The sequence below is a fragment of the Larimichthys crocea genome, unplaced genomic scaffold (genome assembly GCF_000972845.2).
Source record: "Larimichthys crocea isolate SSNF unplaced genomic scaffold, L_crocea_2.0 scaffold724, whole genome shotgun sequence".
Lineage (NCBI taxonomy): Eukaryota > Metazoa > Chordata > Actinopteri > Sciaenidae > Larimichthys > Larimichthys crocea.
Window position 1 is genome coordinate 22,930 of NW_020859554.1, and position 17,551 is coordinate 40,480.

The 17,551-nt window shown below is 40.8% G+C and overlaps 1 protein-coding gene across 4 annotated transcripts in view; it reads left to right on the forward strand.

The window, feature by feature from the left end:
• The window catches only part of cep85l (centrosomal protein 85L), a 50,866-nt gene that overhangs the window by 13,580 nt on the left and 19,735 nt on the right, over positions 1–17,551 (forward strand). For 3 of the 4 annotated variants that reach the window (XM_027276939.1, XM_027276940.1, XM_027276937.1), the window contains exons 3-10: positions 5,986–6,848; positions 7,721–7,806; positions 13,275–13,392; positions 13,489–13,641; positions 14,503–14,655; positions 16,917–17,071; positions 17,191–17,308; positions 17,402–17,452. In XM_027276939.1, coding sequence (XP_027132740.1) covers positions 5,986–6,848; positions 7,721–7,806; positions 13,275–13,392; positions 13,489–13,641; positions 14,503–14,655; positions 16,917–17,071; positions 17,191–17,308; positions 17,402–17,452 — 1,697 coding nt within the window. The remainder of the gene's footprint in view (positions 1–5,985; positions 6,849–7,720; positions 7,807–13,274; positions 13,393–13,488; positions 13,642–14,502; positions 14,656–16,916; positions 17,072–17,190; positions 17,309–17,401; positions 17,453–17,551) is intronic. The other variant, XM_027276938.1, reaches the window with a different exon arrangement.

Consider the following 17,551-nt stretch of genomic DNA (forward strand, 5'->3'; position numbering starts at 1 on the left):
CAACACCAGATCCGTCGTAAATAAGACTTTTATCCTAAACGACTGTTTTACTTCGCATTGTTTGGATTTCCTCCTGCTGACTGAAACCTGGCTGAAACCAGGTGAAATCAGCGCGTTTTCTGAGCTCCTCCCACCCAGCTGTTCTTTCTTCAGCTCCCCGCGAGTGTCAGGGCGAGGGGGGGGACTCGCTGCTGTGTTCAATGACAATTTTAAATGTAGGCTTCTTCCCACAGGCACATACTCCTCGTTTGAACTGCAGGTGTTTGCCGTGGAGTTCCCAAGTCCTGTTTTGTGTGCTGTTGTCTATCGCCCTCCCAAATATAATAAGGGCTTTATTCATGAGTTCACTGAATTTCTGGCTGACATTCTCCCAAAATATGACCAGATCCTGATATGTGGGGATTTCAATGTTCACGTCTGTTGCCCATCTGACCAATTCGCCACTGACTTCAAAAGCCTGTTGGCATCTTTTAATCTGATTCAATCCGTTGATAAACCAACACACCATCTTGGGCACACATTGGACCTCGTTATTTCCTTTGGGCTCTCAGTTTCCATTAAAGAGATTTCTGAGACTGCAATTTCAGATCATCTCCCCATTGTGTTCGAAGTGTTAGCCCCCCAACCAGTCAGTAAACCTCATGCTCCATCCTGTCAGCGGCGTATCATCACCCCCTCCACGGCCGATGAGTTCACTGCTGCCTTTAATGACTCACAGTCTTTTCCCTTGAATGGCTTGGCTTCCTCTCTTTGTCCTGATCATTTTCTTTCCTCCTTCCACTCTACCTGTGCCAGGATTCTGGACTCTATTGCCCCTTTTAGGCAAAAATCTGCCAAGCCAAGATCGGACCCCTGGTTGAACGATACCACCCGTGCTATCAGGCAACGTTGCAGGCAGGCGGAACGCAGATTGAAGAAGGACAAACTGCATGTGTCTCTGGAAATATTAAGGGACTGTCTATCTGATTATCAGAGAGCCGTACGTGATGCGAAATGCCAGTATCTCTCGAATATCATCTCTAGCAGCAGTCATTGTCCCAAGGTGTTATTTGCTACAATTAATGCTGTTGTGAACCCATGCACTTCTGCTGTGACTGATGTATCAATAGCCACTTGTGAGAATTTTCTTCATTATTTTGTTAACAAAGTGGATTCTGTCAGAAAAGACACTAATGTGAGTGTCATTACGTCCACAAATGTTACGGGTACTAAGGATCTGTCTGTTGCTCCAGCTCGTCCTACCGTGTTTGATCAGTTTGAGCTTGTTTCCCTCTCTTCTCTCTACGACACAATGAAATCTCTGAAATCTACAACTGGCCCATTGGATATTGTTCCTGCCAAATTGCTGAAAATGGTTCTTAACACTTTGGGGCCCAGTCTCCTGTTTTTTATCAACTCCTGCCTTAGATTAGGAACTGTCCCAGCTGCTTTTAAACATGCTGTGGTCAGGCCTCTTCTTAAAAAGCCTAACCTTGACCCCTCAGTTTTATCTAATTTTAGACCTGTCTCTAATCTGCCTTTTCTTTCTAAGGTTTTAGAAAAAGTTGTTTTTATTCAATTACAGTCCTTTCTTGAGGATAACTCTGTTCTTGAGAAATTCCAATCTGGGTTTAGATCTCGTCACAGCACCGAGTCCGCACTGTTAAAGGTGCACAACGACATCGCTCTGTCCGTGGATGCCAAGTGCCCTGCTGTACTAGTGCTTCTCGACCTCACAGCAGCCTTTGACACGGTGGACCACGCAGTCCTCCTGTCACGTCTTAGTAATTATGTTGGCATCCATGGCACTGTTTTACAGTGGTTTACATCATACTTATCCGGTAGAACCTTCTCTGTTATGGTTGGTGACCTGTCCTCCTCCATTGCCCCTCTCTCCTACTATTCTCCTTGTACATGTTACCACTTGGGTCAATTATAGCCAGGCACAACCTTTCTTTTCACTGTTACGCAGACGACATACAAATCTATCTGCCAGTGAAGCCAAACAGCAATGATCAATGTTCTTTGTTTGCTTGTATTGCCGATATTAAGCAGTGGTTGGCTCAAAACTTTCTTCATTTAAACGATGACAAAACTGAGTGTATTGTATTTGGGAATACTGCGACGGCTGGCCTCGGCACCCTGTCCTCTAAGCTGAATTCAACCGTCAGAAACCTGGGAGTGACCTTCGACAGTCACCTCAGGTTTGACAAACATATCAACAACGTTGTTAGGACTAGTTTCTTTCAGTTGCGTCTCCTGGCCAAAGTAAAAATGTTTTTAAGCCGTCACGACCTAGAGAAAGCCATACATGCTTTAATAAGCTCTAGGTTAGATTATTGCAATGCACTTTATGTTGGTGTCTCCCAGTCATCCCTCAGTCGACTTCAAGTCGTGCAAAACGCTGCTGCCCGTCTTTTAACTGACACCAGCAAACGTGCGCACATCACTCCTGTTCTTAAATCCCTTCATTGGCTTCCTGTCCTTTATAGAATTGATTTTAAACTTTTAACATTTGTTTTTAAAGCTCTTAACGGCCTCGCCCCTTCATACTTATCTGAGCTTTTAACTGTCCACAATCCTGCTAGAGCTCTGAGGTCCAAAGATCAACTGTCGCTGGAAGTGCCCAGGTCAAAATATAAACACTGGGGTGACCGAGCGTTTTCCGTTGCCCCCCCAGGCTCTGGAATAAGCTCCCCGTCGAGATGCGTCTCGTTTCTGACCTGGGCCTTTTTAAATCCAAGCTAAAAACCCACTTATTTAGGATGGCTTTTAACACCCAGTAGTATGATGACACTTTTATCATTTCTTATTCGATTTTGTTGCATTTTATTGTTTTTATTTTTTTTATTTTGTTTGTTTTTTACCTATTGTTCTCGTTATTTATTGTCTACTGTAAAGCACTTTGGTACACCGAAAGGACTGTTGTAAAGGGCTGTATAAATAAAGTACATTTACATTTACATTTACATCAGGCTCCTCTTCTGTGGAACAAACTACCTTTCTGGGTTCAGGAGGCAGACACGGTCAACACCTTTAAGAGTAGACTTAAGACTTTCCTTTTTGATAGAGATTAAAGTTAGGGCTGGCTCTGGTCATTCCTTAGTGATGCTCCTATAGGACTAGACTGCATGTTACTAACTAAACTTTTTTCTGAGTTTTTATGATCTCTCGTCCAGCAGGTTCTCATTGATCGTGGCTGCTGCTGTGGTCCTGCATGACGTCCACTACATATATTACTACTGTCATTATTGCTACCATATCTCCAATACAGTTTATAGTTGAGTGTGCGTGCAAGGTGCACACTATATGTTATCCACCGCGCTTATTCTTCTTCATCTTATTATTCTTCGCCCTTTTTTGTCACGCTACTCCTCCCAGAGTTTTTGTCGCCACATACACAAAACGGGTATCGAAACGACCGGCTCGGCCGGGAATCGATTGCTATGACTTTTCTAAGAGTTTCGGCAAACGGTTTTGCCAAAAATCCAGAAAACGAAGCCAAAAAATGAATGGGTGTGTATTGCGAGAACTTTCCAGAGCTAGAGTGAGTGATGTCATCACTAGAGTGGAGAGGGGAGAGAACGATCAGTGAAAAAATAAAACGGATTTGACTACCGTGGACTCAAATGCCCCCCTACAGACACAATTCTACATAGAAACTTAGCAAAATTTGTTGTATCACTCACATTCGCCTGCCAAAGCTGTCAGACATATAGTTTTGGCTCCTGACGCGCTAATTGATCGACTACTCCCCACCAAAGCCTCATATACTCCCATGTTATTTTGAGCCGAGAATTTTCTAGAAGACGCAGGGAGCAATTGTGCTTTCTCTGAGTCCTACGGCCAAAGTTTATACAATTTTCGCCTGAAACTTGGCACAGACATTATACACAAGACAAGCATTCTTCTGGTCATTTCAGATTTTGGTTTGAGGCCTTACTACTACCTTATAGGTTTTTTTTGGCCACCTTCGAGGGGGATCATTCAGACACATACTGTGCATCTCAGTGGGACAGTGCATGCAGCACCTGTGACTAATTACTCTGACCTGCAGCTCACCCTGGTTGCTTGGCAACATCAAGCATGCATCTCTCACAAACACAAACACATAGACAGACAGGCACACACACACACACACACACAGAACAAGCGCACATGCACGCACACACACACACACACGCACCTGCCAAAGCTGTCAGACATATAGTTTTGGCTCCTGACGCGCTAATTGATCGACTACTCCCCCCAACAGCCTCATATACTCCCATGTTAAAAAAGGAGGGAAATCTTCTGGATGAAGGCAGAAGTAACGTTTCTCTCTCTTGCTCCTGAGGGCACATTTCTTCATTTATCGACACAAAACGAATATGTAAAACGATCAGGAAGGGCACGTGATGCCCAGTTTGGTTCAATGATTGGAAATACGGTTTGGGTTAGAAATCCATCCTGTTCGGAGGGGTTCTCAGCATTTTCTCTAAGTCTCTAAGGACATTCTAACAGTGCAGTAACTCCTCCACTGAATACAGTTGGTCCTGGTTGCTTGGCAACCTCAGCCTGCATGAAGGAGGAGAGGGGGGAGGGGCCAGCAGAACCTGAGCGGCGGCCATTTTAGTAGTTCTTGGCACTTAATTTGAACCTGTCTGTGTAAAATGGCAGACAGAGACAGCAGAGCGTTAGCGCAAGCTGTAAAGACATGCTATTTGCAAACATTTGCTAACATTAGCGACCAATGTAAAATTTGTGCTAATTAACATTAGCCACTAGGAATTAAATACATGTTGATTACTAACATGCTAATGTTAACACGCTAATGCTAACTGCTAGCGCATCAGCGTTATCATGCTAATGCTAACATGCTAATGCTAATTAACATTAGCCACTCGGAATTAAACACATGTTAATTACTAACATGTTAATGTTAACATGCTAATGTTAACATGCTAATGGTAACTGCTAGCACATCAGAGTTAACATGCTAATGCTAACATGCTAATGCTAACATATTAATGCTAACATGCTAATGATAACATGCTAATGTTAACATGCTAATGCTAACTGCTAGCGCATCACCGTTAACATGCTAATGGTAACATGCTAATGTTAACATGCTAATGCTAACATGCTAATGTTAACTGCTACTCATATCAGGTTAACATGCTAATGATAACATGCTATGACAACATGCTAATGCTAACATGCTAATGCTAACATGCTAATGCTAACTGCTAGCGTATCAGTGTTAACATGCTAATGCTAACATGCTTTTGTTTACACGCTAATGCTAACATGCTAATGGTAGCTGCTAGCGCATCAATGTTAACATGCTAATGTTAACATGTTAATGTTAACATGTTAATGTTAACATGCTAATGTTAACATGTTAATGGTAACATGCTAATGTTAATTGCTAGCATGTAAGCGCTAGCTGCTCCTGTGTCTAAATAAACATGTTAAAAATGACTGTTTGAGGTGTGCTTTTTGAATACAGACCCCCAGCAACAGCCCACTCGTCACTCTCAAAATTTCTTTTCTAGTACTGAATTTGCTGAGCAGTGTCAGTAATAATGCATGGGGACGACGGGCCAGAGTCACACACACTCAAAATTTCTTTAGAAATTTTCTAGTTAGTTAATGATTTGCTGCTGCTCGTCACCAAGTGCTTGCTCACGGTTGAACATTGTCTAATATTCTTTAGTTGTAGTGTCTCTAACATTGTAGGGAGTGCGGTCTGGACCTGCTCTGTATGGGAAGTGTCATGAGATAACCTTTGTTATGATATGGCGCTATATAAATAAAATTGAATTGAAAAATTGAAAATTGAATATTGAATATCTCCCTGGAGCTGAGCAGAGGCCCACTTCTGAGACACATCTGAAACTAACCTACAGCAACTACATGAATGTTGCAACTACCTCTGCATAGAGAAAAGGTGAGGGATTTGTTCATTTGATGCCCACTAGATGTTTAATGTCTGCCTCCCTCCATCTGTATGTCTTCCTACAGATGACTCCAGTTCCAGCACCACGCCCTTGTCTTTCCAGCCACCGACCCAACATCACTTGGGCCAGGATGATGATGGGATCCCCATTGTGCATATCATGCCATCCCCATCCTCCTCACCCTACACCAGTTTTAGAATTCCAGCCTCACCCAGGAGCACAAGTGGCTGGATCAGGTCTTGCCAACAGGTTACACCAACCATGTCTCCCCTGGGTGCACCAAGCTGTCTGGACATGAAAAACCATCAGCCCATTCGGAGGTGGTCCTCTCTCACCAAGTTGTCATCTGGGACTGACAAGAGTTCCACTAGGCCTTCGGTTAATCAATACAACCTAGGTTCACAAGGGTCCCTAGACAGAGGCCTGTTATATGGGCACCGAAAAGAGGCCCTTACTTCAAATGTGGACCTTTATCTACCTTTATCTTCCTCCGTGCTTGGCCATAGCTTGCAGCAGCGCTCACCGGGTGCTGGCCCCTGCTACCGGTACAACCACAGTGGTAGTCCCACTGGTTTGGAAACAGACTTCTCCTCAGCTGTGCCCTTACCACTAAGACATAACAGCTTGGACATGAACTGCAGTGCTTTACCAGAGGCTAAACTGGCTCAGGGAGGTGGACAGGTTTGTAGTCTTGGCTTACCTAAACAAGCAGACTCACCACTGGGTCATCAGACTGATCGAGGCTCCCCAGTTCAGACTGCAATTCGCACCCAGATGTGGCTGACTGAGCAGATGGAGTACAGGCCCAAAGTACAGCGTAGAGGTAAACCTGGTCAAATCAACACAGGTAATGGAACAGAAGGCTGTGGTGCAGAAGAGGCGTCACCATGGCAACAGGGACACCAGCAGGAGCCAGGGCTTAACTTGGTGAGTTGTATAGTATAATAATGAGGTGAAAAAAGAAATGGGAAAGTAGAGGAAAGAAGAAAGAAAAGATAGAGCACGGGGAGTAAAAAGCAGCTAAAGCATGAATGGAGGAATTTATATTCATTCAAATATCATTTTTTAACATACATTTCAGCTCACTTTAAAATATTGACATATCTTAAGTTGATAGTAGTGGAGTTTTCTTGTAAACAAACTGGAATATTGCGAAGACAGCGACCAGAATTTAATTGATACAATCTTAAAGTAACTAATTTAAAAAGGTGGATTTAGTGTGAAGTAACTTAAGTGTGAATGACAAGTGTTGACAGTGTTCTGTTTATAATTGAGCTGACTAAAAACAATCAAGTCATGCAAGAATTACAATTCAGTTTTTCTATTATTAGAACTTTATTGTAATAATGTTAGTTAAAACCTTAAATTGATGGAACAAAAATGTCACAGGCACAGTGCAGCCCCTGGACAGTGTGTGTGTGTATCAATAATTAGTCTGCAGTTCAACAAATGAATGTCTTGTGTATTGTTTTGTTTTTTAAAGGTGCATATTCTCACACACTTTTTCTGATTGTCAGACAGAGACCCTATCAAAACCATTTAGCTTAACTGCCACTTCTGTTTTATATTTAAGTGAAGTAAAGACGAGATCGAAGTGTCTTGTACACAGTAAACCTTTTTGTTTATTCAAATTAAATCATGACACCAAGAATAAGAGTTGAACTGAATTGTCAGATCCCCAAAGATTCTCCCCTCTAGTCTGTAATAAATGACACACTGTTGCCCTGTTGCCCTTACGTTGTCATTATGCACTTCTGCTCTGTGAATGTTCAGTTACGTGTGTTTGTGTGTGTTCTCAGATGCTGATGGGGACCTCTCTTCCTGTCAACACTCTGGTGAAGGTTAAAGAGGGACTGCTTAGACAGAAAGAACTGGAGATAGATAGGTATTGTAGGACACACTATGGGCTGGAATATGTGCCACCAGAAACTGAATTTGAATCTTTTATATTTGAATTTGAATTGCTTAACTTGAATAATTGCATTAAAAAAATGAATTTGAATCACATAATTTAAATTTGTATTGTTCAATTTGAATCATTGCATTGAAAAACTGAATGTGAATTGTAATTTGAAATTGTATTTATTAGTTTGGAACTGAACGTTCACTTCTCACTATTCAAATTCACTTCTTACAATTCAAATTTTCTGTGACAAACGTCCGGGTAGTTGAGGCAGAGCAATCGAGCACAGATACACAGTATGCCTCTTTGGCCAGTTAGCACCTACGTTTCTGAGCACATAACATAGTGATCATTTGTTGCCACCCACCATTAAATGAGGAAGAACTGCTTTATGGCGTTATATTTGAGTTTAGTGTTGCCACCCGCCCCGTTTTTCCCAGAATTGTTCTCTTTTTTTATTAGCCAGTAAAAAAAAAATCTCTCCTGGGACGCAATTTGTCCCGTTTTTATTTTATTATTTATTATAAACTCTATTTGGTTTCCTTCGTTCTGTAGTCCAGAAAGGTTTCCATGCTTCTGGAGGTATTTAACCGTCTGGGGACGGATTGAGCGGATCCGTCTAATCCACCTTGTAAGTTTTACATATCTGTGAATATCTCTGAAACAGTTTATGATAAAGAGATGTAGTTTGTTTCACTGTTTTCCTGAGATTCTGCTGAAGACTTTGTGGTTTGTGTCTTTTTTGTTCTATGCCACTGTGTAAAAGATCAATTGAAAAATGATGAAGATGTTCGGCATACTGAAAGTGCAGTCAACGTATGAACAAACGTTACTAGGCGGGATATTTTCTTTTTCAACCAATCAGTGGATGGTATCTATGACTTATTCTAGCTAATCAAATGACTCTGGGGTCTTGTGGGGGAGGGACAACAGAGAGAGAGCGCTGTATATGTAGAACAGAGTGCAGAGGTCAGGGAGCACAGTGACAGAATAAGTTTATAAATACTATTACTATTGAAGGACAGGTTCCCCTCAACTTTCTGGAGGGTTTTTGCTTTGCTAAGTGAAGAAAATAAAAACCAGCGGTTGTTGTTTTGAATTTATTGAAGTTCATCAAAATGTATTTATTCATTCAGATTAATTTTATTTAGTCGGTACGTTATTTTGCTGGTTTTTATTTTCATTTTACACAAGGCTTCTTTTTATTTTGACGAGTGGTTTCCATAGCGACTGCAAGCGTCAGCTCATCCCCTTCTCCTGTACTGTGGTACATATTCAGCGCAGCTCCAACTATCACATTGTAAGATTGATTTCAATTAAATCAAATCAAATTAAATCAAATTTTATTTGTATAGCCCAAAGTCACAAAGTACATTTGAGATGGAGATGAAGTCCCCCGGCAGTCTAATCCTATGGCAGCATAACTAAGGGATGACCTGAGCCAGTCCTAACTATAAGCTTTATCAAAAAGGAAAGTCTTAAGTCTATTCTTAAAGGTGTTGGCTCCCAATCAAAAATGTATAATCAGTTTCATGAGTTGTTTTGTCACGTTTTGTAATGGTTATTTAATGTACATAATAATCAAGTGTATTTTAACTCAATGAAATAGTGTGTATAGTTTCTTCTTCTTCTTCTTCCAATTTGCTGCTGCTACCACTTACTTACTGGAAAATGACCAATCATAAGAGGGCCGAGGTCAGCCTTGGTCTCCGCCCCCAAACTGTCAAAAGTCTTCTCTTCGAGCGAGCAGAACTCCACCGCGAGCGAGCACAGGGGACAGAGAGAGCGAGAGTGGGTTGTCTTTTATTCACGCAGTTGCTGAATATGCGTGAGAAGATCACACGGCAGTTGATAATTTGCGCTAGCACGACATGACTCAAATAGGGTTACCATCTTGGATTTGTTAATACATTTATTCAATCAGGGCTCACACACAGTCAAACACTGAGGGTTTGATGAATTTAACCCTCTGGGACTAAGCCATTTTCAGCTCATTTTTACTTCTTTAACATTTGGGCTTATAAACAATACCTAATCTATATGGAACATTATGTGTTTGGTATCTATAGATTCAGGAGAACCTAGGCTATCATAGGCATTCATGTAATGTGCTTATAAGGGAAGTATGAGTGAAAAATCTACAATACACTAAAGAATTTCAAAAATGAAAAGTAGATTTGTGATTTTTCACTCAAAATCACACCTCAAACAGTACTAGTGAAGAGTTTTTGAATGAAAATAGTAGCAGTATTTATGGCAAGTTGCAACAAATGACCACTATGTTACATGCTCAGAAACGTAGGTGCTGATTGGCCAAAGAGGCGTCCTGTATCTGTGCTTGATTGCTCTGCCTCAACTACCTGGATGTTTGTCACAGAAAATTGAAATTGAATTGTGAGAACTGAATGTTCAGTTTCAAACTAATCAATTCAATTTCAAATTACAATTCAGATTCAGTTTTTCAATGCAATGATTCAAATTGAACAATACAAATTCAAATTATGTGATTCAAATTCAGTTTTTTAATGCAATTATTCAAGTTAAGCAATTCAAATTCAAATATAAATGACTCAAATTCAGTTTCTGGTGGCACATATTTCAGCCCATATCACACCCATGAACACCTACAGTTGTTTGTCATATATCTCTGTGCAGACCAAAGTGCCTACTTTTAATCATCTGTTCAGTGTGTGTTTGCCCTATACTCTGTGTATTCAACTTCAGTACTACCAACACAATTAATATCATGTCAACTAGCTTTACTCCTCAAGAAGAACTGTCATTTAATATTTGTGTATGTATGTATCTGTTTTTGTAAATGGTAAAATTACTTTTATTTATACAACCTCCAACCACTCAAAGTGCTTTAAAACATACATTACACAAGTATAGAAAAGATAGTTTATTGATCCATTGAGGGCAAATTCTTTTTTCACTTAAACGTTCTTTTACACACATTTTTACCTGAAACACAACTACACACACAGTTAGAGGTTCAATACCTTGCACCTCAGAGGTGAACTGGCACCTCTTCAGCTATCAGTCCACCATTCATACTAGACTTAAACGGCCACCCTCCGGTTCCCAAGTCAAATCCCGACAGACTGAGTTACGTTAACCCTTAAATATTCTGATAGCAGTGGCTGCCATGGTCCCCACAGGATGCTAAACTCACCCATACACCGACCGTTACACATTGATGACACAGCCATCTGGAGCCATTTGTGGTTGAGTATCTTGCCCATTACTGGGTGACCCGCTCTGTCACTGGTCTTTGGTATGCTTCCTCCCCCACTGCATAGAAGTTTGCAGATACCACTACAGTGTCAGAAAATGTATCAGAGAAGAATTTCTGGAGGTGACAGTTGTTTGTGTTGTGTCTGAAGTCTGATGAGTGTTGGGTGAAAAGAAAATGAGAGAGCATGGTACCCTGTGCGGCAAACCCAATACACAGTCATGAAGCATCAAATAACTATGGTCTGTCAGTAAGGTAGTTGATAGCCCACACACCCAAGTGGGAGTCTACTCCAGCTCCTACTAGCCTTCACCAGAGAAGTGATACTGTATTGTATTGAGAGCACTGGAAATTAAAAACGTGTGTGCTGCCAATGTTCTCCATGTGTAAGAGGTATCTCTGCAGTAGGTAGATGACTGTGCCATTAAAAACCTCTTTTTCAAGGGAGTGCTGGTTAAGACAGGCGGCAGCACAAACTAAGAACAATCAATTATAACACACACAAATCACAGACAATATTAGAACAAATGGAATGAAGAAAAATAATAAAAAATACCATACAAGTGATGAATTTAATATCCATTAAAGCAAAAACAAACACATGATCCTGTTTCCAGGTCTTCAGATAGTTCAGGTGTTTTGAAGTGCGGTTATATGAGTTTCTTCCACCTTTTTTCCCTGTTAAAGGGTTTTTGTGGGCAAGTTTTTCCTCACTCGAACCGAGGGTCTAAGGACAGAGGGTGTCACTCCCTGTACAGATTGTAAAGCCCTCTGAGGCAAATGTACTTTGTGACTTTGGGCTATACAAATAAAATTGATTTGATTTGATTTGATTTGATAATCAGCATGTTATCTACACTAGACAGCAGTCAGTGTCCTCCCAGTAAAGAGAAGAAGCACAGAAGTCTCTGCACACAAATGGAGCAAAAGACTACGGTCTCAACCTAGGCCAGGGGTCGGCAACCTTTACCACTCAAAGAGCCATTTGAATCCGTTTCTCACCGTAAAGAAAGCACCGGGAGCCGCAAAACCCTTTTGACATTCAAAATGACACGGCATGCAACGTTTTTTTTTATTACATTTAATGAAGGACTGCAGAGAGAGAAAACAAAATTAAGTAACATTTCTGCATGAAACAAAAACATTCTGTGCAACAAAAAAAAAAAAGAAACAGTCAGCCTTAGTAGGCCAAAGTTCAAGTTAACTACTTAATGTCTATTTGAGTCCTTCTTGTATTTATGAAAAACCGTCAAACTTAAATTATCCACCGGCAGCAAACGAAAAAAAATGCCGTCGTCTTTTTGTGTGCCGTCATCCTTTTACTGGAACGGGCGTTGGCTGTCAACCTGAATAATAAAAGAAATATGAATATGCAAAATAATAGGCAGTTAAAATATTTATCATACTTAGTTAATGTGATTTCTGCTCCTGAGTCTCAGCGCACAGCGTCTGCAGGTCAGGACTGGACAAGATACTGTAGCGACCCTGCAGTAATGTTACAGTGTTACGATGTTGAGTTCTGTGGTTTCCCATGGTGTGTAAATGCACCTGAATGAGAGCAAGGGGGCGGGGAAGCAGGTGAGAAGGGGAGCGCGCGTGTGTGAGTGAGAGTGGATGAAGTATGACGAGTGAGGCTGATGTGTGGGACCTGTTATGTCGTTTGGCGTGGTTATGGCCAACAATAACACAGTTCTGTAACGCTACAATACATTTTAATTTAATAGTCATCAATTAATTTCAAAAGTCACAGGGAGCCAGATCAAAGGGATCAAAGAGCCGCGGGTTGCCGACCCATGACCTAGGCCCAGCAAAGTGCCAAGGGGAAAATGCTAATGGAAAGGTTGACTCTCTAACAACGACGACGACGACGAAGACGACGACGACGACGACGACGACAACAACAACAACAAATTGTTATTACATTCCACAAAACACCTGTAGGGCATGGGTATAAGAAGATTTCCAAGAAATGTAATATTTCAAGAGGTACCATTGAGAGCATTATAAGGAAGTTTAAAACTTATGGAAGAGCTGCAAACCTGCCAGATTTACAACACTAAAATGACTTACTGTCATTGTTATTTCCTTGCTATGTCCTGTTGTACTGGTTTTCTTTCTGATTATTTTGTTCACTCAAATTCACGTTCTATCTTTGTCTGGCATACTAATTAGTATGTTCTATGTTCTCTAAGCAGGGGGGGATTCTGTGTTTCAGACAAAAGCAGCAGATTTTGCAGCTCCATGCCCGGATCAGGGAGAATGAGCTTAGAGCACAGCAGGTTCTGCAGAGCCAGAGAGGATGGTTTGATGACTTCCACATTTTAAATACTAAGGTGGCTCATTTCTGTGATGAATGACCAGATGCATAATTTGATAATGTCATCAAATTCATAAGAAAAGTAACAGCACAAGTTCTGGTTCTTCTAAAGGAATCAGCAATGAGAAGACCAAGCAAACAGCCATCTGACGAAGAACTTAGTAGGAAACTAGTGGTAACTGAACTGGAAGTACTCCATTTGAATGAGTTCTTCAAGCAAGTCACACGGAAATATACAGAAGACATCAGGAAACTGGAGGAAAAGGTACAGAAAATAACTGAAAACAGAATTCACAATCATTAATACAAAGAAAGTGAGCAGACGGTTCGATCTGATACTACCTGATGAATTGCAAAGGATACACATTGCTTTTTGATATACAGTACTGTACAAAGGTTTTAGGCAGGTACGAAAAAATGCTGTGAACTAAAAATGCTTTCAAAATGGAAATGTTAACAGTTTATTTTCATCAATTATATAAGAGAAATCTAAATCAAATTGATATTTGGTGTGACTGCCCTTTACTTCAAAACAGCATCAGTTCATCTAGGTACAGTTGCACACAATTTTTGAAGGAACTTGGCTGGTAGGTTGTTCCAGATATCTTGGAGAACTAACCACAGATCTGTTGATGTAGGCTTCCTCAAACCCTTCTGTCTCTTCATGTAATCCCAGACAGCCTCCATGATGAGATCAGGGCTCTGTGGGGGCCATACCATCACGTCCAGGACTTCTGGCCTCTTCCAGTTTTAGGATGTTTCTCTTTAAGTCAATGACGGTGTTTCAACCTACATGTGAAACTGATGATTAGCACCTGTTTGGTATACTTGGTTGATCATGCACCTGACTACAATCCTACAAAATCCCTGACTTTGTCTAAGTGTACCTACAAGAATTGATGCTGGTTTGAAGGCAGAGGGTAGTAACACCAAATATTGATTTCATTTAGATTTTTCTTTAGTTTGCTCACTTTGCATTTTGTAAATAGATGTAAAAAAAAAACACTTATTTATATTTTGAAAGCATTCTTAGTTTACAGCATTTTTCACACCTGCCTGAAACTTTTGCACTGTGCTGTATTTTAACATAACTGTCATGAACCATAAACCTGTTTTTTATCAACAGATAAAGACAAGAGATCGCTACATCAGTAGTCTGAAAAAAAAGTGTCAGAGAGAGAGTGAACAGAACCAAGAAAAACAGCAACGTATAGAGACACTGGAGAAATACCTGTCTGACCTACCAACGCTGGACGAGGTGCAGGCCCAGTCCCAGCAGGTACACACACACATGTTAACACACACCTATCACTTACATTACAAATAACTTCAAGTGTCAGAGATCCAAGGGGACTAAAGTCCAAATTTCTGTGTCCATGAGTATGCTCGAGTCAGCCTGACATAGATTTCATCATCAGAGGATATACACGTGGGTTTTGTGTGCATCCATAAACATCAAATTGTTTGCAACTGTGTGGACTGTCTGCACCAGGACTCCGCAGTTGTATGTACGTCGTGTATGTCTTCGTTTGGGAGTATATTGAGTAGATTTGAGCAAGTATTTGGATGATAGAATATTCTGTAAATAGCCCTTATACTCTTGTGATCAAAAACGAAGAAAAGGGGTAAAATGAAGAACTTTAACTACAGTCCAGCCCACTTCTAGTTTTGCCTCCGCCCATTCCAAGTGCAGCTATATGGATACAGATAATTTAGTTATTCGAATAAATTCAGGCCTTTGGAAAGGTCCATTACTTTAAAGGTATTTGTGGAAGGTTCACAAATGTTTCTGCAGTTTTCACATTTTATTTTGACTGGACAGTAACCTCTAAAAATAAGCCCTGATTTATTTCTTGTGTTCTTTGTCAGCCCTGTCACTTTTTGTAGCTGTCTCTGTCTCACCCAGATAAAGGGAAGGACTAAACATGTGATTAGTTTTTTGAATGTTAAAGTAAAAACATGAGACCTTTGCACTGAGTTTCTCTCTGCTTTAGGTCTCTTTGTCTGGTTCCAATTTCTGAAAACAGACCTTCCTTTAATGTAAAGATGAGTGGAAATAAAAAGATAGACTTTACTGATCCCACGCCAGGGGAATTCATTTGTTACAGTAGCATACATAAATTAATAAGGGCATCCTCGAGGATTAACTGGTGTAGTGGTCTCCCCATGTACAAAAGAACACTCTCTGTGCTTAGATCCAGCTCTGCATCCCTGTCTCCTTCTCCTCACTTTAGCAGGGATCTCTTTCCACAGAGAGTATATTAGCTTTACCTACTTCCAGTGGTTCACCGATAAAAAAACATAATAAAAGTACTAAAAGTATTGAAAACACAAAAAAGTGTTCAGAGCTGCTGTAATTGGCTGCCAACTACTCGGTGTCATGGCAACAGAATGAAAAAATTGAAAATAATAATAATAATAAATAAAGCAACACTATGTTGACACTACTGCAGCATGTGAGGCAGCTGCCAGGTTATTACTTTTCTCCTGTCTGTTGCTGAGTTGGCAACTTGGAAAATGACTCGACTGATTTGCAAATAGCAACATCGTGAATTCCTGGAGGGTCTGTGTTATGGTATCATTTACGGTACAGTCAGGCCTGACGCCTATTACCACTACTGCGCATGTGCGTAGTGTGTGTGTGACAGAAAGGCAGACGCGGCAGTGGAAGCTGCTGCCGCAGTTTCAAGAGAAAAGCAAAGTAAAAAAACAAACAAAAAAAGCCGATGCTTTTGTTCGTCGACATAATCGTGACTAATCGACTAATCGTGGCAGCCCTAAACACAATACATAGCAGCCAGCCAATATTAGTTACACAAAGTTACACAGTGCAAGAACAGGCGTAGACCTAGACAAAGGGTTAGGGTGCATCACGTCTTCAGTCAGTCTCAAACTCAGCCCCATCTATATCCGTGGCAGGACATAGTCAAGACTGTCAGTGGTTCCACATGCCTCAACTCAGACAAGTGGAGTTTTCAGGGTTAGATAACCGCTGCTTGGGCTTCAGCATTGGTAGCCGCTTTCTGTAAGGATGATGAGCAGCTAGAGAGCCAGCCCTGTTAAAACAAACTGGAAGGAACTGGAACTAGCTGGTTAGACACAGACCATTATGTCACATACATAATGTAACTAAACATACATAACATACATAATATAAGAGTAATTTGAACTGAAACCATAATGAGCCTAACAACTGATTATGCCAACACCCGATTATGATTATAATAGACAATTAGATCAGGCTAATCTTTACATGATTGGTTTCATACATTGGCAAATCACTAACTTGCATTATACACATTTTAGGCCCGAAATAATTTGGTTCCTGATGGTCACATGACAACAAATTGCAGTCTGCAAATTCTCATGTCCAAAGTGAATTAATTGGTGAAAAAATGTATTAATTTGGTGCCTTGTTTGAGAGCATCTATTGTGTTGTTCAGAGGTAGCGTTAGTGTACAACAGTTCAAATACTGTAGTAACATTGATCAAAACATTGCTCAATTCTAATGACCACAGTGTTTGATTGTGTGTGCTCAGCAGGAGGAGGTACAGCAGAAAGCCAAGGATCTGGAGAAGACCCTGTCTCAGTTACAGAAGAGCCTCGAGGAAGGATGTTCTCTGATTACAGAGAAGAGCATCAAGATTGAGATGCAGGCAAAGAGAGAGAAGGAGTTGATTGTATCTGTACACGGGTACATATAATCAACTAATGTCTATCATTGTAAACAGCTGCTGTCAGATTGTTGTAAGGTGTATTCAAATTCTCTCTCTCTCTCTCTCTCTCTCTCTCTCTCTCTCTCTCTCTGTAAAGCCTACAGAAGAAGGTGCAGCAATGTTTGGGCGATGGGGTGAGGTTGCCAATGCAGGACCTAAAGCAGCTTGAAGTGGAAAACACTCAACTTCTGGAGCAAAAAGACCACAGTGGCAGGGTAGCATACTAAACATACACATGCACAAATGCATGAAAACATACGCAATTAAAGTCAAAAACTCATTAATGTGTTACTTTTATTTCCCACCAGCTGATTCAGCATCAAAAAGAACAGATTGAAAGACTGACCTCACAACTAGCGGTACGGTAATTAGCAGATCCACACACTCAAATTCTCAACCTTGGGTGTATGTTCTTAATAACAGAATGAAAAAGTGTGATAATGACAACTCGACAGTGT